Below are 25,193 nucleotides of genomic sequence, written 5' to 3' on the forward strand. Positions count from 1 at the left end.
CTGTTACTATAAATTATGCATAATTTCATGCAACTAACCCTAAACCAAACACCAATCCTTACCCTAACCCTATAGTAAGTTCATGTATTCTTATTACACAGTACTTAAATGCGTAATTAAACTGTAACATGGACACCTTAAAATAAAGTGTAACCCACATTTGATGCTATAAGTTGTCATGTGCTCATAAATCTTTAGTGATTTCAATCATGTTAAAATGTTAAATTGTACAGGACTGTGAAATAAACTTTTTGAGAAAAGTTGCTGGGCAATTTTGCCAAGCAATGTTGCTTGGGCTCTTCCCCATTGAGAATAGGCAACAAATTTCGATCTAAAGTATACAGATAGAAATGTGTTGCCTATTCTAAATGGGAAAGTGCCCAAGCAACATTGCTCGGCAAAATTGCCCAGCAGCATTGCTCAAAAAGTTGCCCCATGTATCTTAACAGTTTACAGGCGCTAGACAATTAAGGTCACAGTTACAATAAAGGACATTAAAGAGACTTTTCTGCAAAACACTATAGTCCATAGTCCTGCAGCAGGGAGGCATGAGGTCTGCAGATGTGGCCAGAGCAATAAACTGCAAATTGCATGCCTAAGACAGTGCTACAAGGCAGTGTTGCGAAGTCCACGGTTTTCCCACAGAATTGGTCTACTTTTACACTGTTGTGATTTTTTAGTCCACGGATTGAAGCGACCACCTTCATTTGTTGCACATGTATAAATATATGATTCCCCGTTTAATTCCAAGCAACCACAAGGCGAGGGCGACACATTTGCCCACAAAGATGAGAAGGGTCTGTCTGCGTCGCGCAGTACTACAAACCACCCCCCTGTAAATTACACCTATGACAACAGCTAGTAAAACTAATTATAAAATTAATTATAATATCAAATTAATACAGACTTATGGTAATTATAGCTAAACCTATCCTCCACACAAACCTTACCCTAAACCTAAACCTTTCATAAAAATAACATGTACTGTAAAGTTTCATAATTAAAAAAATTTAAAAAACTGATGAAAAACAAACAGGATGACTATGGTGTCTGGTGACGTTATACAGTGGGTACGGAAAGTATTCAGACCCCCTTAAATTTTTCACTCTTTGTTATTTTCACCACGATCCAGCAGCTTTCCCGGAGAGCATTTGTACGGTATGGACATTGCTCAATTGTTGTTGTGGAGTACGCAGCGCACACGATCGTTAGAGGAATGTGAAGGAATATTTGGACATTGCTTACCTCTCTGATCTGCCTGACTGCGCACTGATTGACTTTTTTTGTGATGGCATCAACCAACCTCTCCAGAATAAATTAAGACAAGAGGGACCGCGTTCATCACTTAGCAACTTTATGGACTATGCGTTGTTGTCTGTTGGTTCTCTGTTTACTGTGGGGGTCGCGGAGGAATGCGACACCATGGTGAATCATATAATGGCCGCCGTGCCAAGGAACACGCACAAAATGGCGACTACCATCACACCAACAACAGTTCATGTCTCCGCTGATCTTCCTGACCCACGCCACGCAGCTGCCGATCTTCCAGAGCCAGTATACCTAAGGGTGGGGAGCTTGTGGGTGGGAACTCTGCCCGGCCATGGCCAGCAACTGCCTCTGAGCTGCTATGGCCATTTAAGGACTATAACTCTTTATGGCCATTTATGGACTCTGACCCACCGTGGTCATTTACGGACTCTGTCTTGCCGTGGCTGCCCAAGCCACCTGATCTGCCGTGGTTGCCTGAACCACCTGACCTGCCGTGGCTGCCCGAGCCACCTGACCTGCCGTGGTTGCTTAAGCCACCTGACCTGCCGTGGCTGCCCGTGGTACCTGACCCGCCATGGCTGCTCGTGGCACCTGACCTGCCGTGCCCCCCCCCCCCCGAGTTCCTGGAACCTGCATTGGAGACTCCGTTCCTGTCTACCGTTAGATCTCCAATGCACCCATCCCCCCTCCCTAGCTGTTCCTTTTACTCCGCGAGGACGCGCCTTCCGGGAGGGGGGCGTTATGTCACGTTCACCGTCTGCTCCTGTCACTTTCTGGACTACATTCCTCATAATCCTCTCTGCTAATCACCTGCACTCACTCCACCAATCACTCCACTAATCACCACACCCAGCTGCAGCTCATTACCAGGACTATAAAGGACTGTCACACACACCACCTCACGGCGAAGTCTTGATTACCCCTGTAACAATTCTGAGCCTTTATTCCATATCTGCCTATCTGTTCTTGATCCTGTCTGGTTACCCGTTTTTGATTCCTTGCTGCATACCCTTGGACTGTGTATTGTTTCCTGGACTGTGAACGCTTTCTGCCTGCCTCGATCTACTGCCTGCACCCTGACCACGATTCTGTCTGTCCCCTGCTGTTCCTGTTTGCTCCTGTTCGACCCTGCCTGTACGACCACTCTAACTTCAATAAAAGCTTGCAAATGGATCTCTGCCTGAGTCCCGAATCGTTACAGTTATATAGCAAGTTAATTTTTTTCCTCATTAATGTATACACAGCACCCCATATTTACAGAAAAACACAGAATTGTTGACATTTTTGCAGATTTATTAAAAAAGAAAAATTGAAATATCACATGGTCCTAAGTATTCAGACCCTTTGCTGTGACACTCATATATTTAACTTAGATGCTGTCCATTTCTTCTGATCATCCTTGAGATGGTTCTACACCTTCATTTGAGTCCAGCTGTGTTTGATTATACTGATTGGACTTGATTAGGAAAGTCACACACCTGTCTATATAAGACCTTACAGCTCACAGTGCATGTCAGAGCAAATGAGAATCATGAGGTCAAAGGAACTGCCTGAAGAGCCCAGAGACAGAATTGTGGCAATGCACAGATCTGGCCAAGGTTACAAAAAATTTCTGCTGCACTTAAGGTTCCTAAGAGCACAGTGGCCTCCATAATCCTTAAATGGAAGACGTTTGGGATGACCAGAACCCTTCCTAGAGCTGGCCGTCCGGCCAAACTGAGCTATCGGGGGAGAAGAGCCTTGGTGAGAGAGGTAAAGAAGAACCCAAAGATCACTGTGGCTCAGCTCCAGAGATGCAGTCGGGAGATGGGATTAAGTTGTAGAAACTCAACCATCACTGCAGCCCTCCACCAGTCGGGGCTTTATGGCAGAGTGGCCTGACGGAAGCCTCTCCTCACTGCAAGACACGTGAAAGCCTGCATGGAGTTTGCTAAAAAACACCTGAAGGACTCCAAGATGGTGAGAAATAAGATTCTCTGGTCTGATGAGACCAAGATGGAACTTTTTGGCCTTAATTCTAAGCGGTATGTGTGGAGAAAACCAGGCACTTGCTATCACCTGTCCAATACAGTCCCAACAGTGAAGCATGGTGGTGGCAGCATCATGCTGTGAGGGTGTTTTTCAGCTGCAGGGACAGGATGACTAGTTGCAATCGAGGGAAAGATGAATGCGGCCAAGTACAGGGATATCCTGGATGAAAACCTTCTCCAGAGTGCTCAGGACCTCAGACTGGGCCAAAGGTTTACCTTCCAACAAGACAATGACCCTAAGCACACAGCTAAAATAATGAAGGAGTGGCTTCACAACAACTCTGTGACTGTTCTTGAATGGCCCAGCCAGAGCCCTGACTTAAACCCAATTGAGCATCTCTGGAGAGACCTAAAAATGGCTGTCCACCAACGTTTACCATCCAACCTGACAGAACTGTTGAGGATCTGCAAGGAGGAATGGCAGAGGATCCCCAAATCCAGGTGTGAAAAACTTGTTGCATCTTTCCCAAAAAGACTCATGACTGTATTAGATCAAAAGGGTGCTTCTACTAAATACTGAGCAAAGGGTCTGAATACTTAGGACCATGTGATATTTCAGTTTTTCTTTTTTAATAAATCTGCAAAAATGTCAACAATTCTGTATTTTTCTGTCAATATAGGGTGCTGTGTGTACATTAATGAGTAAAAAAATGAACTTAAATGATTTTAGCAAATGGCTGCAATATAACAAAGAGTGAAAAATTTAAGGGGGTCTGAATACTTTCCGTACCCACTGTACTATCTGTATGCCTTAACACTAGGTGGCGATATTGAAGCTTAAAAAGCAAGGAAAGTGAAGTAGAAGAAGAGCAGTACTAGTGACAACACAGCAATTTGAGAGAGGCTCTGATGACATCACAAATAGCAGTTTTATTGTAGGGGGTGTAATTAGTAGGGGCATGGTTTGCTGTGGGACACAGTCAGACACACTTGGCAAAGATAGATTTTTTTAATGTCATATTAAGAATCGGACATGCCTGTATGCACTGACACTAAAGGTAAGTTTACACGACAATGATGTAAAAAAAAAAAAAAAAAAAAAAAAAAAAAACGGTAACACTTTACAATAAGGTTCATTAGTTAACATTAGTTAACTACATTAGTTAACATGAACTAATAATGAACTGCACTTATACAGCATTTATTAAAGAGGCCTACAAGAGAGAAAATGAACAGTTGAATAAAGTCGTTCTTTTGTTTGTTTTTTTCGCACGAAAAGTATTATCGTCGCTTGAGAAACGTACGGTTGAGCCACTGTAGTGACATGGACTATTTAAACATTTTCTTCACTGACTTTCTGGACGGACAAGTTTGGGCCCCCTTAAAGCCAATGGAGGAGTATTCCACCGCTCATATTTAATCACAAAAATATTAATTTGTGATCCGAAGATGAAAGAAAGACTTACATGGTTGTATCAACATGAGGGTGAGTAATTACTGACAGAATTTTCATTTTTGGGTGAACTATTCCTTTAATCTTTGTTAATTTCAACATTTACTAATACATTTTTAACATCTTGTCAACATTAGTTAATGCACTGTGAACTAACATGAACAAACAATGAACAACTGTATTTTCATTAACTAACGTTAACGAAGATTAGTAAACACAGTAACAAATGTTGTTCATGGTTAGTTCATGTTAGTTGATACATTAACTAATGTTTAACTAATGAACCTTATTGTAAAGTGTTACCAAAAAAACAGAAAAGTTTTTTCTTTGTATAGATGACAATGCTATAAAAACGATCCCTGTTCACACGGATCTGTGAAAACGACTAAAAACGCTGTATTATGCTTGCCAGGTCAGTAGTTGCCTATCACTTTGTAAAGAAAGACTACGCGCCTACGCACATATGCATTCTTTAACAGAACACTCACGCCAAATGCGCATCCCATAGACTAAACACGTGATGCACGTGCATGCAGTCACCGTTTTCATAGATCCTCGTTTTTGTTGTTTACACAGAGATGATACGTTATCGTTTTCAAAAACTTAAACTTTGAAACCTGTTTTCAAAATTTTGCATTTTCAAGCCCCCCAAAATACCATTGCCGTGTAAATGAATAGCCAAACCGCATACAAAGTGTTTCATTTTTAGTTGAAATGGTGGGGGGGAAAAAAGGTGTAAACAGACCCTAAAACAAATGGCTTTTTTTTTTATTGAGGTGGAAACTTTACATATAGAAATTGTGCACACACAGAAACATTCAGGAGCATAGAAACTGGTTTTCAACCTCTTCTCCGTGAATTTTATAAATAAAACAGTGTCACTACTGAAAGCTACCTTATATTTCTCAGCAACGAGGTGATAACTTTGCTGTTTTTGTAATTAAACTCATAGTTTCAATATCACACAGAGACAGTGTACAGACACAGGTAATTCACACTCACATCTCTCTCTCTCTCTCTCTCTCTCTCTCTCTCATTAATAGAGTGCAACAGTTGAGTTCCAGAAGTAAAAACTCCATTCACATTCTCCATAGGGAAATTGATTTTTAACAATAACTTATAAACCTTTAAAGACAGCCATACTGTGAGCTACGAGGCTGTTAATTGATAGAATTTGCTTCTGTTGAAGCCCTCAGCCAATCTTATTTCATCTTAGTTTTAAAATAATCATGTTTAACAGTGAAATTTGTGGTGAAAAACTACATTACCCATGATGCTGTATATAAAATTCCACCAATCAGAGTCAAAATAAGAAAAATCTAAAATATTGAAAAATAAAATAAAATAAAAAATACTATTGATGCACATTTACTACATTTGATTTTATTAAAACTTTAGCTTCTTAACTTTCACTTTGCTTAGCTTACTTTTTGTTTAACAATCCCCCCCCTCCCCCCTCTTCTGTAGTTACATCGTGTTTTCCGTCAGTATTAGTACACGATGTAACTACAGAAGAGTCAAGTTTTAAATAGGAAAAATATTGAAACTCTTTGGTCATTTTTGAGCGAGAAGCTAACGGTCTAATCAGATTCAATGAACTATGCTAAGCTATGCTAAAAGTGGTACCGCCAGACCCGGAGATCGGCTGAATGGATTCAAAAAAGGTAAAACTCAACTGTTTAACTCTAGGGGAGTTGGAAAATGAGCCTATTTTCAAAAAAAGTGGAGTGTTCCATTAATGGTGTTCAAATTGGTGGGAAAGTCATGAAATTTAGGTCATGAGTCTTACCCAGTGGTTTAAAATATTCTTTAAAAAATGGATTCCAGTCACTGACAATGTCATGAATGAAAACTTTCAATTTCAATTACACTCTAGCATGTAGAGTTTAAATATGTGGTTTAAAATACATTTGACACATCTTTATGGTAACAGAACTGATTTGCAAAACATCTTATTCTATTCCTTTAAATTGTGATCTGACATTACAAACAACAGTGAACAACAAAACCAGAAGAAAACAAAAATGCAATTCAGGAATTCATTATTGTATCCTTATAAACAAGACTGTTTCCTGTATCTATTATCAAACAACTTAAAACTGCAATCTCCACTAAAATTGTTACAGTTTTCAACAAGAAATGCTTATAATCACATCCTAATAAGCATTCCAGCCAATTATGACATTTTTATTGACCACATCCCTAGGTGTGCAAGTCCACCTCCCCACCATCTTTTCTGTCTATTTTTTAACACCGGCAGTAACTTCACCCAAGAAGAATTCACCCTCTGTCTCTGGAATAATCCATATCGCGAGCGGGGGATTTACAGTAGCCTATGTCTCAACATCACCTCACTTTATAAAGACCCAATGAACTATTTCTCCTTGACAAAATAACACGACCTTACGTTTTCACTTTCTCTTTTAAAGAACGTAAACATTTCTTTTGGTCTTCGTACATGGTGTGATTTGAGTAAGCACAGACCGAACATCCCTCCTGGAGTTTTAGTTCAACCTGCAGAATTTTAGGCAAAATGGCGACATTGTAACAGATGGAGGACGAAAAAAAGGACTGTAATCAAGTACCATGACAAACTTGTCTCATGTTATAGTGTCATTCTCTGGAAAGGTAGGTTTAAAGCTTACAAACGTCTTCCCTTGCTGGATGTGTGTTTAACCGTGTTGAAAAAAGAGCGCGCGATGGGTACAGTGAGTCCTTGCATGGGCACAAGAGCTTAAATACACGGGCATCAGGTATGTCAACACCGTGCCAGTCACGAATCGTGCAAGCTAACATTTCACCCCTCCGCTGTCACGCTATTGCTCTGAATAGTATTGCATTTGGGGGAAAGTTGGACGCTCTTCTTCCATCTGAGGTTTCTCGTTTTCCCCCTGCAAAACACTTTATACACACTTTTACAAGGTGGGTGTCAGAATCGATTCAAAGCGGTGTCAGTCACTGGATGAGACGAGCCGTTTTCCGTGTCAGCGGGGAGTTTGTGTCGCGGCCTCTAAGTCGCGGGTTTGACACTTGAAGAGCGCAGACGTGTTCAGACGCTCTTCTTGAAAGCGCTCGGCGCGACCTTGATTGGAGGGAATCTGTGCGCTACGCGTTTGCGCACCGCGGCAAACAAACATGCCGCCAGCCTATTGCTTTCACTCGTAAACCACAGTCGATCATTTTGAATGGTGCTTAAAAATAGGCCCTATGTGAAAGATTCTTGCATGCCCCCTGAACTTTTAATAGCTGTAAAAGCACATTTTATAGTGTTTTCAAATGAAATAACAGCACTGATATGCGTGTGTGGCCTACTGTATGGCAGTAGACATCCTTTTGATAAATCCTGCTTCACCTCCAGTAGTTCTGGTCTTGCAGATGGACAAACTATGTTTTGCTGCATGTTAACTTTTGTGGCGAAGTAAAATCCTGCTTTAAAGGGTTAGTTCACCCAAAAATGAAAATTCTGTTATTTATTACTTACCCTCATGCCATTCCACACCCGTAAGACCTTCGTTAATATTCGGAACACAAATTAAGATATTTTAGTTGAAATCTGATTGCACAGTGAGGCCTTCATAGGGAGCAATGACATTTCCTCTCTCAAGATCCATAAAGGTACTAAAAACATATTTAAATCGGTTCATGTGAGTACAGTGGCTCAATGTTAATATTATAAACCGACAAGAATATTTTTGGTGCGCCAAAAAACAAAACAAAATAACGACTTATTAAGTGATGGCCGATTTCAAAACACTGCTTCAGGAAGATTCGGAGCACAATGAATCAGTGTATCGAATCTGCTGTTCGGAGCGCCAAAGTCACGTGATTTCATCCGTTGGCGGTTTGACACGCAATCTGAATCATGATTCGATACACTGATTCATAATGCTCCGAATCTTCCTGAAGCAGTGTTTTGAAATCGGCCATCACTAAATAAGTCATTATTTCATTTTTTTTTTTTTTTTTTGGCACACCAAAAATATTCTCGTTGCTTTATAATATTAATATAGAGCCACTGTACTCACATGAACTGATTTAAATATGTTTAAGTACCTTTATGGATCTTGAGAGAGGAAATATCATTGCTCCTTATGGAGGCCTCACTGAGCCATTGGATTTCAAGTAAAATATCTTAATTTGTGTGCCGAAGATGAACGAAGGTCTTACGGGTGTGGAACGGCATGAGGGTAAGTAATAAATTACAGAATTTTCATTTTTGTTTGAACTAACCCTTTAAAGTCACCATGAAATCAAAATTGAAAAAAATCTTAAAACCTCTGAAATATTTGAGTAGGCCTTTTTATTATAAATAAATCATACGTTTACATCATCATCATCATCATCATTATTATTATTTTTAATTCATGTTCCCCCTCCTAATCTTTAATCGAAATAACTTCTCCTACTTTCAACAACAGCTCTTCTCTTCTCTGGTGACATGTTCACTGGCGTGAGGGCGGGACAACCTGTCACTCGCATGAGTTTGAAGCAATAACAAACAACAAAACCGATCCATTCAATTCCCGTCAAACAAAATCAAGTCCTGCTTACATTTTTTCTTGTTCCAGAAGCTGTTTCACTTGGATATAGGACACGATAAGGAAGAAAAGACTATCACATCTTTGGTTTCATGCCAACTTTAACCTTTTTTTTTTTTTTTTGCCCTAAAGCTCTTTGCCAACCATGTCAAGATTCGGTATTTTCATTTGCACACTAGTCCAATGGTTAACTTGAAAGCATGTGACTTGTCAACTGTAACTCAGAGACTTTTTACATACACATAAAATTTCACCTTTGATTATATTTAATATAATCTATAAAATAACAAAATAATATCATAACAAAGATTGCAATTGGACTGTATATCAGCACTGCCGTGATTCAGCCATAAGCAAGACAATTAAACTAGGGATAGAAACAAGCAGTGAAAAAGACTCCACACTCACAATGACACAATCTCCTCTCTGCACCACTAACATAATTTGGCCTTGAAAGCAGTTACCATGGTAAATACACAATACTAAAATGAACTGTTAATGAAACATATGGACACTGCTCCTTATGAATAGAATGGGCATCATGCCCGCATGCTAATCCTTCCCAGCTAACACACAAAGTAGAAGATGCGTAATTTATTGGTACTTTTTGGTAATTTCATAACTTACTTATTGACAACGTAACTAAGACATTGCATGCTCGTAATTTATTTTGCTCTTTATATATAGTGATGTTAAATAGTGCGCGCCGCCGCATTTGCACGTGCAATTGAAGATTGAGCTCTACAAGCACAGTATAACATTTGACAGGACAGGAAAGTTTGTTTTTCTGAGGTGAGAGACTTTTTATTTTGTAACAAGTTAGGAAAATAATGTTATAATAATGTCACTGACATATAGCTTGACACTATCTCATCTGACTACAGATACTGAATCAGGAATGCGTTTTTCTGAGGCACTACTTATTTAAACTGCGTCTGACAGAACAGCTTTCACACATGTCTTTCAAAATAAAAGTCTTGATTCTAGTGTTGTTGTACTTGAGACTGGTCTTAAGACCATTTTTGGAGCTCTTGGTCTTGTCTCGGTTTCAACCACATTTGTACTCGGTCTTGTTTCGGTCTCAGACTAAGAGGACTCGGATTTTGTTTCAAGACCGGTCAAGACCACAACTGTGAGGATATCACTAAATTACCAGTGCATTGTCTGATATATTTATTAACATCATTATTGTGATTAGATGTAAAATTTCTTGTCTTGGTCTCAACCCCTTAAAGTCTTGGTCTTGACTTGGTCTCAGATTAGGTGGTCTTGACAACAACACTACTTGATTTAGAAAAATCAAACAAACAAACAAACAAAACGTTGCTGTTTTTCTGACTGCACACTCCATAACCCACTCAAAATGGTCTTGTGACCAACTTTTGGGTTGCGACCCACCAGTTGAAAAATACTGGTGTAGGGCCTCCTTTTGCAGCCAATACAACATCAGTTAGTCCTGCACAGGAGCCTGAGGGATTGTGAGCCATTCCTCTTGCAGAACAGTCACCACTATGTGATGCTGGTGGAGGAAAATGTTTTCTGACTTGCTCCTCCAAAATACCCCAACTTGGCTCAAAAATATTTAGATCTCAGGTGTGCATTATTTTCTAAGAATTCAATGGCCCGGAGTCAATTATTCTGCTTACACTATGGTTACCACACCTCAAGACACTGTTCCGAGAGTGAGAGTAAGCAGCATATGTGAATTAGCCTACCTGATCTGTGCGTCTCTACAAATAGTGAAACTTTATCTCAAGAACCGCACAATTATTACCTCGCTGGTGAGTCTTGTATCTTAAGTTGTTAAACTATTTTACTCTGATTAATTCGTCAGAACAGCGCTGACCAAATGTTTCTGTGCAAGTGTGTGTCAGTACTATTCAGTAACGTGAAAGAGAGAGAGAGAGCGCGCAAGAGAGTATGCACTTTTGGGACACAATAAAACGTATTTTGTGGCAAAAACCATGACAATAATTTGTCGTTTTCATCCTATTGTTTACTTTGTTTATTTGCTTGGTCAGTGTCGTTGTGGGTTTTGTTTCTTTTGTGGTTGTAGGCTGTAAGGACCTATTGAAATAACTGAAAAAATTTGGCGAAGTGATATGGAACTGTAATGCGGTCAAGACCTGCTAGAACTACTTTAGCCATGTGTTTCCCTGAAAATAATTGCACACCTTAGAACATGGTCAACCAATCAGATTTGGGCATTCAACAGCCCCGTAGTATAACATGCTGAAACATGACACCCCCTTCAGGGTACAATGTTTGAACGATTAGGTGCATGTGATCTTCCAGAATGGTTCGGTAATCCTTGGCATTGACACGCCCATCAAGCACAGTAGGGAATGTCATGATATGGCAGCCCAAACCTTCACTGATCCACCTCCGTGCTTCACTCTGGCCTTGTAACAGTCCAGGTGTTAAGCCTCTTTTGGGCTTCTCCACACTGTAACCCACAGATGTGGGAAAGACAGTGAAAGTGGACTCATCAGAGAACAATACATGTTCCATATTTTCCCCAATATTTCCACTGCTGGAACCATTAAAACCAATGTTTGGCATTGGCACAGGTGACCAAAGGTTTGGCTATAGCAGCTCAACCATGAATACTGACTCTGTGGAGCTCCCGACGAACAGTTTAGGTAGAAACAGGAGAGTCGAGGTGCACATTTAATTCTGCAGTGATTTGGGCAGCTGTGGTTTTATGTTTTTTGGATACAATCCGGGTTAGTACCCGGATATTCCTTTCAGACATCTTCCTGTTGCGTCTACAGTTACTCCTGTTGGATGCTGTTCCTACTTCATGGTGGCATGCTGATATTACCCTGGATACCATAGCTCTCGATACACCACAAAACTTGCTGTCCTGGTCACAGATGAGCCAGCGAGACTCGCACCAACAATTTGTCCTCTTTTGAGCTCTGATATGTCCCCCATTGTTGTGTGGATTGCAATATTTTATGTACAGCTGTGCTATTATTCTGCTTATTCAGCCTTCACACTGCTCTTACTGATGAAATGTACAATCAGTGAAGATTGGCCACCAGGCCACGCATATATAGGCATGAAACTACCAATACTATTGGCCAGTGTTTCAGTTTCAGTCTCCAACCCCATATATATCTGCACACTTTGAACTCCGCTTCACCAATCAGAATAGTTATATAAACATATTTAATAGCAATGACAGTTTGGCTGGTTGCTTTGAAGTATGACCTAGGTTGTTTCTGTGTTGGTGCTTCTGTGGACTGTTATTGCTAATGTGTGACTAACCCTTGTATTGAGTTGCATAATTTTCTTCTAATTTTTTTTTTCATATGCTCCAAGTACCCTTATTATGGATCATTAGTTCTTTGCAACTCTGTTTTCTCATTCTTAATCATCTAAGTATGTGTTCACAATGAAGCTATTTTTACACACAATGATGATGCAGATATTGATGCGTTGTTACCATAGACACTGGATAAAGACTTTAGCAGATTTAATGGTCATTTCCCCTTCAAAATCATGTCTATTAGAATCATCTTCAATTATAACAAATTACTTCATAATTTAATCAACAATTAAAAAAAAGCTTTTTTCTCTGCTTAGTTTTTGATAAATAAGAGGTAATTATTGTTTTACTGTACACCTACTTAAATACTGATTTGAGTTTTGTTATTAATTTACTTGTAGAGACTGTAGAGACTGTGGAGTCTGTGGATGTCAGAATGAGCAATCTGTTCCTGGATGAGAGATCAATTATAAATTGACGCTATAGACAACGATCATTACTTTGAAATATTTCACTCCTGAATCTAGCGATTGACCAATCAGTATCAAGAATACCAGAGAGCTGTGTAATATTATAATGCATACATTAGATACCACTGAAAGGCACAGACCTTTTTTTTTGTCCTGAGAAAAGTTCATGACAGAATCATATCTCAGTCCATGTGCATTTTGATAGTAGTCATTTTAATATAATGTAAACCACAGACTTAACAGAGATTTATGGGGAAAAAAATCAGATTACTAAAGCTAACTGTAGAAGGTCAAGACCAGGAGCAGGGCTCAGGCACACACAGACTGCAACACGCACGCTCACAAATTCATAATCAAATCCTGTAAAGATAGATTACATAGCATGACTAAGTAAATGAAATACTTAATTTCACAAAAATTGATTATGTGTCACTCAGCAAGGTCAAATATTTGCACTGAGACGCATTTGTGGAATGTGCAGAATGATAAAAATCGGTCCCATCTTCCCTGTTTTTGCTTGGCTCCCAGTTCGCAGTGTTCTAAATGAAGACACAGGGGACTGTTTTAATGGAAGTACACTGGCCTGAATTAGCAAGCCAGCACTACTGCAGCTGGGCCGGAGAGATATTTCAGTAAGCTGTTGATCTAGCCAGAACATTGAGACCTGCATAAATCTATTAGTGGAAGAGGCCAAGAGAGAGAGAGAGGCCTATTTATCCTGTGCTATGCTATGACTATTAGCTGCCCATTCCATATCATTTAACCTCCTGCATGACCTCTCATTACAGCCACCAGACTCATTAGTGTATTACAATATAACATGCTCTATTACTTAAAGGGTTAGTTCACCCAAAAATGAAAATTATGTCAGTAATGAGTCACCCTCATGTCGTTCCAAACCCGTAAGACCTCCGTTCATCTTCGGAACACAGTTTAAGATATTTTAGATTTCGTCTAAGAGCTTTCTGTCCCTCCACTGAAAATGTATGGACGGTATACTGTCCATGTCCAGAAAGGTAATAAAAACATCATCAAAGTAGTCCATGTGACATCAGAGGGTCAGTTAGAGTTTGTTGAAGCATCGAAAATACATTTTGGTCCAAAAATAACAAAAACTACAACATTATTCAGCATTGTATTCTCTTCCGGAATCCTTTCCATTGAATTGATTCCATTGAATTGAATCTTTTCATCTGCCGGTGTTGGTAATGCACTTTTACGTTGTTGTTTTTGGCGATTAGGACATTCGCGACACACTCCGGGGCAGAAGGGGGCAGTAATGCACCAATAAGCTGGATGCCAACCGCCGTAAAACAGGAAAGAAGAAGAAGAAGAAGCGGAGTCGTGAACGCGAATTGACAACAGACCCGGAAGAGAATACAATGCTGAATAAAGTCGTCGTTTTTGTTATTTTTGGACCAAAATGTATTTTTGATGCTTCAAAATGTCGCGGATGTCCTAATCGCCAAAAACAACCACGGCGACGTAAAAGTGCATTACCAACGCCGACAGCTGAAAGGATTCAATGGAATCAGTTCAATGGAATCAATTCAATGGAAAGGATTCCGGAAGAGAATACAATGCTGAATATAGTCGTAGTTTTTGTTATTTTTGGACCAAAATGTATTTTCAATGCTTCAACAAACTCTAACTAACCCTCTGATGTCACATGGACTACTTTGATGATGTTTTTATTACCTTTCTGGACATGGACAGTATACTGTACATACATTTTCAATGGAGGGACAGAAAGCTCTCGGACTAAATCTAAAATATCTTAAACTGTTCCGAAGAGGAACGGAGGTCTTACGGGTTTGGAACGACATGAGGGTGAGTCATTAATGACATAATTTTTATTTTTGGGTAAACTAACCCTTTAAATGAGATGTTGACCTTTATGATTAAGGGACTGAGTTTTTGTGATAGATAGATAGATAGATAGATAGATAGATAGATAGATAGATCACTATGTTGAAGGTTACTAGTTCTTACTGTTTCTTAACTGCTCATAATTTAGGTATGTTGTCACATATATCCTTTTTAACCTCTTACTGTGACTAATATATATATATATATATATATATATATATATATATATATATATATATATATATATATATATATATATATATATATATATATATATATACACCCCTGAAAGGGTGCTGTGGTGTCTGGCACCAAGATGTTAGCAGCAGATCCTTTAAGTCCTGTATGTTGTGAGGTGGGGCCTCCATGGATCGGACTTGTTTGTGCAGCACATCCCACAGATGCTCAATTGGATTGAGATCTGGGGAATTTGGAGGACAAGTCAACACATCAAACTCACTGTTGTGCTCCTCAAACCATTCCTGGACCATTTTTGCTTTGTGGCAGGGCACATTATCCTGCTGAAAGAGGCCACAGCCACCAGGGGATACCATTTCCATGAAAGGGTGTACATGGTCTGCAACAATGCTTAGGTAGCTGGTACGTGTCAAAGTAACATCCACATGGATGGCGGGACCTAAGGTTTCCCAGCAGAACATTGCCCAAAGCATCACACTGGCTCAGCCAGCTTGCCTTCTTCTCATAATGCATCCCGGTGCCTTGTGTTCCCTAGGTATGCGGCGCACATGCACCCGGCCATCAGCGCGATGTAAAAATAAATGTGATTCATCAGACCAGGCCACCTTCTTCAATTGCTCCGTGGTCCAGTTCTGATGCTCACGTGCCCACTGTTGGCACTTTCAGTGGTGGACAGGGGTCAGCATGGGCACCTGACTGGTCTGCGGCTATGCAGCCCTATACGCAACAAACTGCAATGCACTGTCCACACCTTTCTATCAGAACCAGCATTAACTTCTTGAGCAATTTGAGCTACAGTAGCTCGTCTGTTAGGCTGGCCTATGTGGTCCGATCTTCGCTTCCCATGTGCATAAGTGAGCCTTGGCCGCCCATAACCCTGTCGCCGGTTCACCACTGTTCCTTCCTTGGACCACTTTTAATAGATATTGACCACTGCAGACTGGGAACACCCCACAAGAGCTGCAGTTTTGGAGATGCTCTGACCCAGTCATCTAGCTATCACAATTTGGCCATTGTCAAACACACTTGCCTCTTTTTCCTGCTTCTAACACATCAATTTTGAGGACAAAATGCTCACTTGGTGCCTAATATATCCCATCCACTAAGAGGTGCCATGATGAAGAGATAATTAGTGTTATTCTGTTCACCTGTAACCTGAATATATATATAATGTTGTGTTTGGGTCATTTGGACCCGGAGAAGATATTCTTTCCCCCGAAAATGTTAGTTATTGTTATTGCATTGGACTAAAACTTACTGACTTTGCTCAGACAGGGTATAACTGATTGATTGTAGGCCCTTATTGATCAGGGCTGGATTTCCTGAAAACTTCTTAACTCTATGTTTGTTCTTAAAGTATACCTTAAGCTATACCTTAACATTAATACGTGTTTCCCAAAATGGTCTTAGATAAGTATACCTTCGATAAGTCATTCGTTCGTAAGGTTGGTCTGGACCACTCTTAACTATACCCTATCACTGTTTACAGTCTATAAGAATATAATTCTAAAGATGTAATGCACCCAGTGTTCAATTAGAAAAATGGCAAAGAATAAAATGCAAAGATTCCCTGCTAAATTCAAATGTGCATTGGTGCTGAGCTAGAGACAGACACGTTCAGTGCTTGTCATATATCACAACTATTCAGTGTTTTCAACAACGTCAGGTTTTAGACATTTAAATACACATTCAAATGAAGTACTAGGCTATATAAAAAAGACATTTATAGTTTGTTAAAATCAAATTCTATACACTGATGTGATGTCTATGGAAGCTGCAATAGTAACCCTTTCAATTATATATTATGACGAAGTGTTTTATTCATTTCAGATACACATTGTATATGAAACAATAACGTTTACTCTATTCTTCTCCTAGTTCACCGGCTACATACTTTTATGTATTTTGGGGAAAATTTCATAATTCCAACAGCTCTGAATTGCAGTGCCAACTCATCATGTGACAAAACACATTCACTTCCACATATTTTACAATCGGAATATATCATACAATTCATGATATAGTTAACAGGTTTGTGAATATAAAAAAAAAAAAGCAAAAAAAAAAAAAAGCAAAAACAATATAAACGCAATACCTACATATCTGTCAGCTGCATGACGCATCTCCAGAATTAAAATAATGTTCTAAAATAACGGTCGCCTTAAACTCAAGCTGGATGCTCAGCTAGAATATAGAGCCCTCAGAATATAGATAAATTACAATATAGATTTAGTTTGCAATTTGGATTATTTTTATAAAATCCCATGAGTCTTGATAAATGCAGTTTCCACTTCTGAAGTGCTTCTTTTATAAAGACCACCACTTTCTCACATAACACAGTAAAGCAGCCCTGCACAGAGTGAATTATCGGTTATCGAGCCATCGATATCAAGCAATTCAGCACCACCGCCATGGACAGCATGTGGTAACGTCGCACTTAAGAAAGGTTGATTCTAAGGTATAGTTCGGGGAACACACCTAGAAAAGGTATATCTTCAGTTAAGGTATACCTTTAGAGTCTTCGTAGCGCTCTAAGAGACAATGTTTATGGGAAATCCAGCTCTGAGCTTATGCACCTCAGTTCAATGAGACCTACGATCAATCAGTTTCAAAAATAAATACAAAACCTGTCCTAATTGAAAGAAAACAAGTTGACAAAAAGATTGAAACCAATATTTGGTGATGATATAGCATAATGAGCGATTTACAAGCAATTTTTTAAAGGCCTGCCATTTTTGACCAGGAACTCCAAAGGTGTTACAAGGTTTTCAACACAGCATAATGGATATTTTTTATTTATTTATTGAAATAATCATTTAGTGTCTTTTTGTTTTCTCTCTGTAATTGCAATAATGAATGTTATTATAAATGGTGTAGAAATAAGAAGATTAAATACTGACAGAATTAGGATGGAAACGGTGAACGTAAGATTTGTGTCTTCGCTAATGTTGCTGGAAAGCTGGAGTGACAGCGCTCTGGCTGTCTGTACACAGCACCAGGGGTGTGTGTAATGTTCCAGATATTTGGTGGCATGTCTCAACACCTTGAGCTGAGGCACAGATGTGTGAACTGCTCTGATACTATAGCTGGGTGTGATCACCAGTCAAATTAAATCAGAGCTGTCAGTTACGCTTGTCAGAGGCATACTTCCCGTCAGCCTGGAAACCTGGCAACCTTCATCTTCCTCTAGCAGCCCTCCAGAAAAAGGCCAAAAAAAGGGGAATCTGGGTATAATGTTGTGTGAGCAAAACTGCCAAAATAATTTTGTGTAATTGGACAATGATCCAACAGAATCGAGATGATAGTGCGAAAAATGTTAACCTGTCTGCGTTCTGCATTCAAAAGATATCTTTGTCTCTGAAGTTTGTCTTGGGATGTGTGCCAAAATTATTTGACAGATGTGATTGTCACCGGTTAGTCTCGATCCAAGTTGAGAGCTTGCCTCTCTCTTAGCGCAATTCTTACAACTTTGAAACAGATGTGGCATGGGTGCCCCGGCAGTCAGTTATCTACACCCTGGATAGGCAAATGAGAACACTTCTACCTATTAAAGACTTTATGAGGGAAGTTACACACGTAAAATCTTTCAGCTCACCAAATGCTACAGACTGCAGCTGCCTCAGGCTCCAGATCTCACACTGATGATGACTTCACCACTAGGGGCCAGAATTTGATCACTAATGCTCTGCGGGGTGCTAAACTTGGTAACAGTTAAAGATATGAATGCATCTCTCTGAAGATTCAGTTACTGCTCTGGCATTCATAGTCTGTTTTAAATAATCATAGATGTATCAGTATGAAATGTTGGTCACAATATGACAGTGCTACTTAGTCTTAAGAACAGCTGAAAAATTAGTGGAAAATTACATTGTTGTTTGATTTTTTATTTTTTTTTGTACTGCATGATAATAGGTAAATTGAACATACTTCAATGAAATTACTTTAATACCACGCTTATTTGAAGTGTCTTATCGCAGGTTCTCGATTTAAAAAAAGAAAAAAGAAAAGATGACTGCAGAGGAACACAATCCATCGGAACAGACGTGTTTGTAAGCGCCTACAAGAGATTCCAGAATCAATAGGACCAAGGCCGTAAGAATGTTCTATCGAACCTGAAGGGTGTCTCTTACTGAGTACCAATTAACCAAAATTAAATCCACTGTTTCTATTGATTGAAAGGGTAAAGGCAAAAGTTTGCCTGAGAATTAACTGTCAAGCCCCCAAAACCTTTTTCTTGTGAAATCCTTCAAGGTTGTGGTTCACCAATCTCATTAAATTTTCCAATTATTCCTGGAGTTGGATGTGATATTTTAGAGCTTTGAAAAGAGGTTGCAGGGTGATGTGCGATTATAGAGCATTTCTGTCAGGAAGAGATCACTGAATTATATGTGGTATTAAGAGACTAGATGAGAGTGTGTGAATGGTTTACCAGTGCAGTCATTACATATAGTGATATTCTGCTTATTGATGTGTTGATCACAAGCAGGTTCTAAAACGTAATTTGTACAACTAAATTTTGAGTATGGAGTACCTATATATATATATATATATATATTGTTGCGTTGATATATATCATGCTTGAAAGTAAGTCTTTTACTTTTGTCCACAAACACATATATACAGACTATATATATCAAAGTTTTTTTTTTTTTTTTCATCTTTTTTCTCTTTCTTTTTTTATTTATTTATGTATTTGTCTCTTTGTTTTAATGTAGATATTTTGTGCTATCTCGGATGTAGAAATGTCTGGACCAGTGTTAAGTTGCCAGAGCCATCTGTTGGTCATCAGGGGTAGTTACCAGTAGGAAATACTGATACAGCCAGCTATTGGCTTAAATATTATTATTATTATTATTATTATTATTATTATTATTATGGTCCCACTATGTACTTACATTTATACAATGCATCATTTGATACAATGCACTTATTGTGTACATACATGTTTTTACATTGTACTTATATTTTTAAAAATACTTGTAATTAAATCTGTAATTCACTTCTGTAATTACATTTAAAATTACACTGTTGACCCATCCCTTACACCTTAACCCACCCTTAAACCTACCCATACCACCAAATATGTCCCTAACTTTACCCGTGTCCCACCTCAATATAGCAGCAAAAGTGCAATCCTATATGAACACAGTAAGTACATTGTACTCATTTTTTTGATGTAAGTACATAGTAGGTATGCCACCTAATATAAAGTGGAATCATTATTATTATTATTATTATTATTATTGTTATTATTATTTATTGATTGGAGACTTCGTTTTTTTTATATTTAAGTAAATATGATCCTTACTTTACACTTTTGTGTGGCTAAAGAGAACCACAGTTCAATTTCAAATTGTGCAGATTACATCTGAGTCCCACTTGAAAACAGATTCCATAAAAATGAATTGATGCTTTAAAAATCGATTCAGAATTGATATGTTTACATATGTTCTGAAATGCAATGCATACACCATGCCTGTTTGTTTGTATAGTTCAATAGAATTTTTTAAAGTGATTGCCTTATCTCTTGTTTATCAAATGCCACATTTGTTACGTTTTTGGTTTGGTCGGCTGCATTTTGACTTCATTGAGTACAACCGGACAGTGCACCAAGGAAAGTGGCTTCGGTGCCCTGATGTTGATAAGAGCACATTAATTGGAATAAAGAGGAATAAAGAGGGAGGGCCTATCCTTCTGTCTTTTGTATACATTTACTGTTATACTCATTAGCTTCCCGTCGTCTCCCAGCTAGCATCTTCTTTACAGCCCGCCGGGAGTCTCTCGGGAGGTTATTTACATCTCTCCATGGGGCCTCTCTCAGGCTACCAAGCACACCCCCTACCTCTCCTTCTGCACGTATGCAGCCTCCTCTTTGATATGTTTGGGAGTTGCTCTGATTGAGTGGGGCTCTGGTGTTAATGACCAGTCTGGATGCAGCTCCGCCCCCTCATTCAGCTTTAATAGATGCCATTGACAAGCAGCAGGGACTGATAAAAATGTGATGATTTTTTAATATCCTAAGGGAGCCTGTTCAGGGGGAGATGGACCACAAAGTGCAAGCTTTGCTTTATGCTGTTAAGAATGGGTTGTTTTTTCTATTAGCAGAATGTTATTTTAGATTAAGTTTTGGTTAAACAAAAGTCAGTTTGAATGTGTTTACATCCGTCAGTTTAGTCCTGATTTAGATAGGAATCCTCTGCCACTATTTGCCCTTTTTTCACTTTTATTATGTTGCTCATGTCTTAGCTTGCTAGGCACATTACGTTTTACGAAAAGGTAATAAAAGTTGTTTCATCCCGAAACCCGCGGCGCTTGACATTTCTCCAAATTTAAGCATATTGATGTCTGCTCGCTTAGACCCGATCCCGTCCTCAGCGTGTAGACAAGCGTTGACACTGACATGCTTTCATCTGATTGGTCACGTGTCTTCAGCAAAGCGGCAGTGACAAAGTTAGCTTTTTTCTTCACACTACTCAAGCAAGACAGATGTATGTGAGTCTGCCCTCGATCACAGCGGCAGATACGTACCCGTGCAGCCCCGCCGTATTTAAATCAGATCTCCAGTAATCATCACATTTCACATAAAGAAAAATCAACGCCGTACAACAGCTGAAAACGCGCCTGCAACTCGTGACCTGAGAGGAAGTATATTTCATGGCATATTGCTTTTATATTTTACACAGGATAAAGTGCAACAATCAATGTTTATTTTTCATCAAGAGATGTGTTGCCATGTAAAAGTACCAGAATGATGCAACTGCCAGAAAACTTTCGCCCCCTTCTTTACGTGACAAACTCTTTGCATCATTCTTTAATGTGAGAGAGAGGCTACTGGTTTAAAGGCCTGTCGACCTGCGCTACTTCTCACCCACTGCCCAGCTCATGATAAGAGCGCCCTCATTAAAACTGAAACCCCAGACCTGCTCAGCTTTTTTTCTTGCTCTCTTACTCCCTTTTTAAAAAAGAGAAGTTTTAAACTGACAAAGCCACGGGAAATCCCCATCAGACATCCCTCCCTTAATCCGTCTAATTTTGAAAGGTATTGTTTAAGGCTTCAAAGTTTATATGGTTTAATCCTCCTCTAACACTACAGGGCAGCAAATGAGGCCATGTCAGCAGCTCTGGCACCACTAATCTACTTCACACAACAGAAAATCCTCCTTCTAGATAAGGTTGCATAGGTTTCCTGTGAACTCGCCTTTTGATGTTCCTTACCTGCTATTGAACATGACTTCTGTCTTAACCCAACTGTCACTCACTCCCTGTCCCCTTTTATCATGCCCAGTGACCCCCCTTTCCCCTCTCCCCGATTCTAAATCTACCATCAGGAGGAGCAGCCATTTCACTTGCTCTATTTTAGGAAAGAGTATTGAGGAGAGACGCGTGATTGAGTCTTTGAGTACGTGTTGGCACTCTTTTAATTTGGGTTGAGGAAGGATGCGTTCTTTTGTTTTTGTTTCCAGAGCCAAATTTGTGTGGACCAGAGTTACAGAGTTGCAACGTTGCATCATCTTGGCTATGAATGGCAACCCCTTGGAAAATGCAACTTTTGCAGTGCCGTGGCAACCAGTACCTTAGAGTTGGCAGCCTTGGCTCCTGGTTAAGCAGCGGTTTGTTAGACACAGAGGGAGAGATCGCTAAGGTAGCTGCCCCTGCGCTCTGTGGAGATTGTGTATTGAAGCAGATTTATTGCTGAGCTCTCAATTTCCACACAGCATTCAAAAGAAATTGGATTCTTGCCACTCTCTGCGCATCATATTTTCTTTTCCAAACGATGGGGAAAGAGGGGGGAAAAACAAAATCAAAAACTGTCAAGGGTTGTAATGTATGGTACCTGCATTGTGTGCAACTCATGACATATATTTGCTTTCCTATAACTCAGTCACACTGTAAAGCTGAGTAAGTTCAGAAAACTCAAAACATTTGAGGAAACTTAATACCTCAAAAGTAAGTAAACTAACTCATTTTTTTTAAGTTAGTAGAACTTAAAATTTTTGTGACAAGTGGGGTGGGGCCAAGAGTCTTGGAAGCAGAGCAAGGCCAGTTAGAAGTTTTTGAAGAATCGAAAATACATTTTGGTCCAAAAATAACAAAAACTATGACTTTATTCAGCATTATATTCTCTTCCGGGTCTGTTGTCAATCCGGGTTCACGACTCCGCAGTGACGCTGCTGACGTAAGACGCTGCTGACGTGTTATCCGGTGCGCCCGAGCTTCGTTTACAGTCTGAGGGAGACGCACACTGTATTCAAGCTATTCTACATTGTTTGTATTTTGGTATTGCTATATTTTTTAAAATGGTGCGTAAGTGTACATGTCGCGGATGTCCTAATCGCCAAAAACAATGACGTAAAAGTGCATTACCAACGCCGACAGATGAAAGGATTCAATGGAATCAATTCAATGGAAAGGATTCCGGAAGAGAATACAATGCTGAATAAAGTCGTAGTTTTTGTTATTTTTGGACCAAAATGTATTTTCGATGCTTCAAAAACTTCTAACTAACCCACTGATGTCACATGGACTACTTTGATGGTGTTTTTTTATTACCTTTCTGGACATGGACAGTATACCGTACATACATTTTCAATGGATGGACAGAAAGCTCTCGGACTAAATCTAAAATATCGGGTTCGGAACGACATGAGGGTGAGTCATGAATGACATAATTCTATGTCATTCATAACTAACCCTTTAAATGTTTTGCAGCCCATCCTCAACCTAACCACAGTCGCTACTCTTCACCACAATGGTATCCCAGAACCCCTTGTAAATCCCAACATAACACAACATTAAACACTGACTTATGTTAATTTTGTGCAAAAACACACAAAATAACGCTTAATTTCAATATTTATTTATACAGTCTGACACAAAGCATGCTGGGAATTAGAAATCTGCTGCAACTCAACTCAATCATATTAAGTTCAACTTACTACAATGAAATGTTGAGTTTACACAACTTTTTTCTTTTAAGTACAATGAAGTTTCATTATTATTTGAGTGAAACACTAATTTCATTCAATTAATTTCACTGTTCGGTTTTACAGTGCAGTAAAGCAGCTTTGTTTATGTGGAAAGGTTAGTACAAACTGTCAAGTTTTAAATTTTCTATATTAAACATTAACATTTGTGATTTGATTGTAACTGTGCATGTACTAATGTAATAGGCACTACTGTACGGTGTGATGATTAAATATTCAGACTAACTGAGACCTCTAAAATCATTTTACAAATCATTTATTTCATTATTAATCTAAAATAATATGAAATTCCTAAATATATGAGCATTCTCTTGCAAAAAGTAAATAAATAAATCCTTCCCAAAACATCTCTTGTCCCATCAGCTGCATGTGCTGTGAAACCCAGCAAGAGTTTCCTCCTGTCACTGCTGCTCTGTGTGTTAAGGACACTGTTTGAGTTGATCTCAATGCTTTTCCTCAACATGGCAAGAGAAGAAGAGAAAGACAGGCTCTCCTCAGTCTCTGTGAGGTGTCAGGTTGAATAGCTACCTGTTTGTTTGCTCACAGCTGAGCTTTGTTAGTCTCTCACACTTGAGAGGCGACTTCATAAATTCACAGTGTGTCAAACAAATCAATAACTCCCATTAACCGAGGAAGATTCTCTGCTCTGTACTTGAGGGGCCACGGCCTCTCTTTTTTGTTTAGAAGTTTTTTTTCCTGTGATAGAGGAAGAGAGGATGGGAAAAAGAAGGACAGGTAAAAGAAATAAAGAGAGAGAGAGAGAGAGAGAGAGAGAGAGTAATGGACAAAGTGAAATGGAGTTGGGCATGTTGCCGATTCACATAAACAGTTAACTGCTCTGAATGACTTCTCCCATTTGGTCTTTCCGACTTTTGTTGTAGTCCTCTCTTTTAGAGGAAGAGTCTGAAGGAAATATGAGAGGTTTCACAGCTTCATCCAACTGAATGTGTTTGAAGTGTTTGGGTAATCAATTTCTGTCACGTAGTTTGAATGTGTTAGGAAAAAATACAGAAGGAAAATGCAATATAGGTCTGTGCCTTCACCCTACTTTAAGAAGTTATTTTTTAATAGAGATTAATTTGAGTTCTGTGAATGTGTCTCATATTTATAGAACACACTTTATGGTTCTCTGCATTTGTAGTACACCATATAATTGTATTCTTAAAAC

The 25,193-nt window shown here is 39.2% G+C and overlaps 1 protein-coding gene across 1 annotated transcript in view; it reads left to right on the forward strand.

The window, feature by feature from the left end:
* Positions 1–1,422: 1,422 nt before the first annotated feature.
* znf644b (zinc finger protein 644b) overlaps positions 1,423–25,193 on the forward strand; it is a 36,305-nt gene continuing 12,534 nt past the window's right edge. The window contains exons 1-2 of the mRNA XM_048200941.1: positions 1,423–1,554; positions 7,221–7,320. Coding sequence (XP_048056898.1) covers positions 1,423–1,554; positions 7,221–7,320 — 232 coding nt within the window. The remainder of the gene's footprint in view (positions 1,555–7,220; positions 7,321–25,193) is intronic.

This window comes from Megalobrama amblycephala, linkage group LG8 (assembly GCF_018812025.1).
Source record: "Megalobrama amblycephala isolate DHTTF-2021 linkage group LG8, ASM1881202v1, whole genome shotgun sequence".
Classification (NCBI taxonomy): Eukaryota; Metazoa; Chordata; class Actinopteri; order Cypriniformes; family Xenocyprididae; genus Megalobrama; species Megalobrama amblycephala.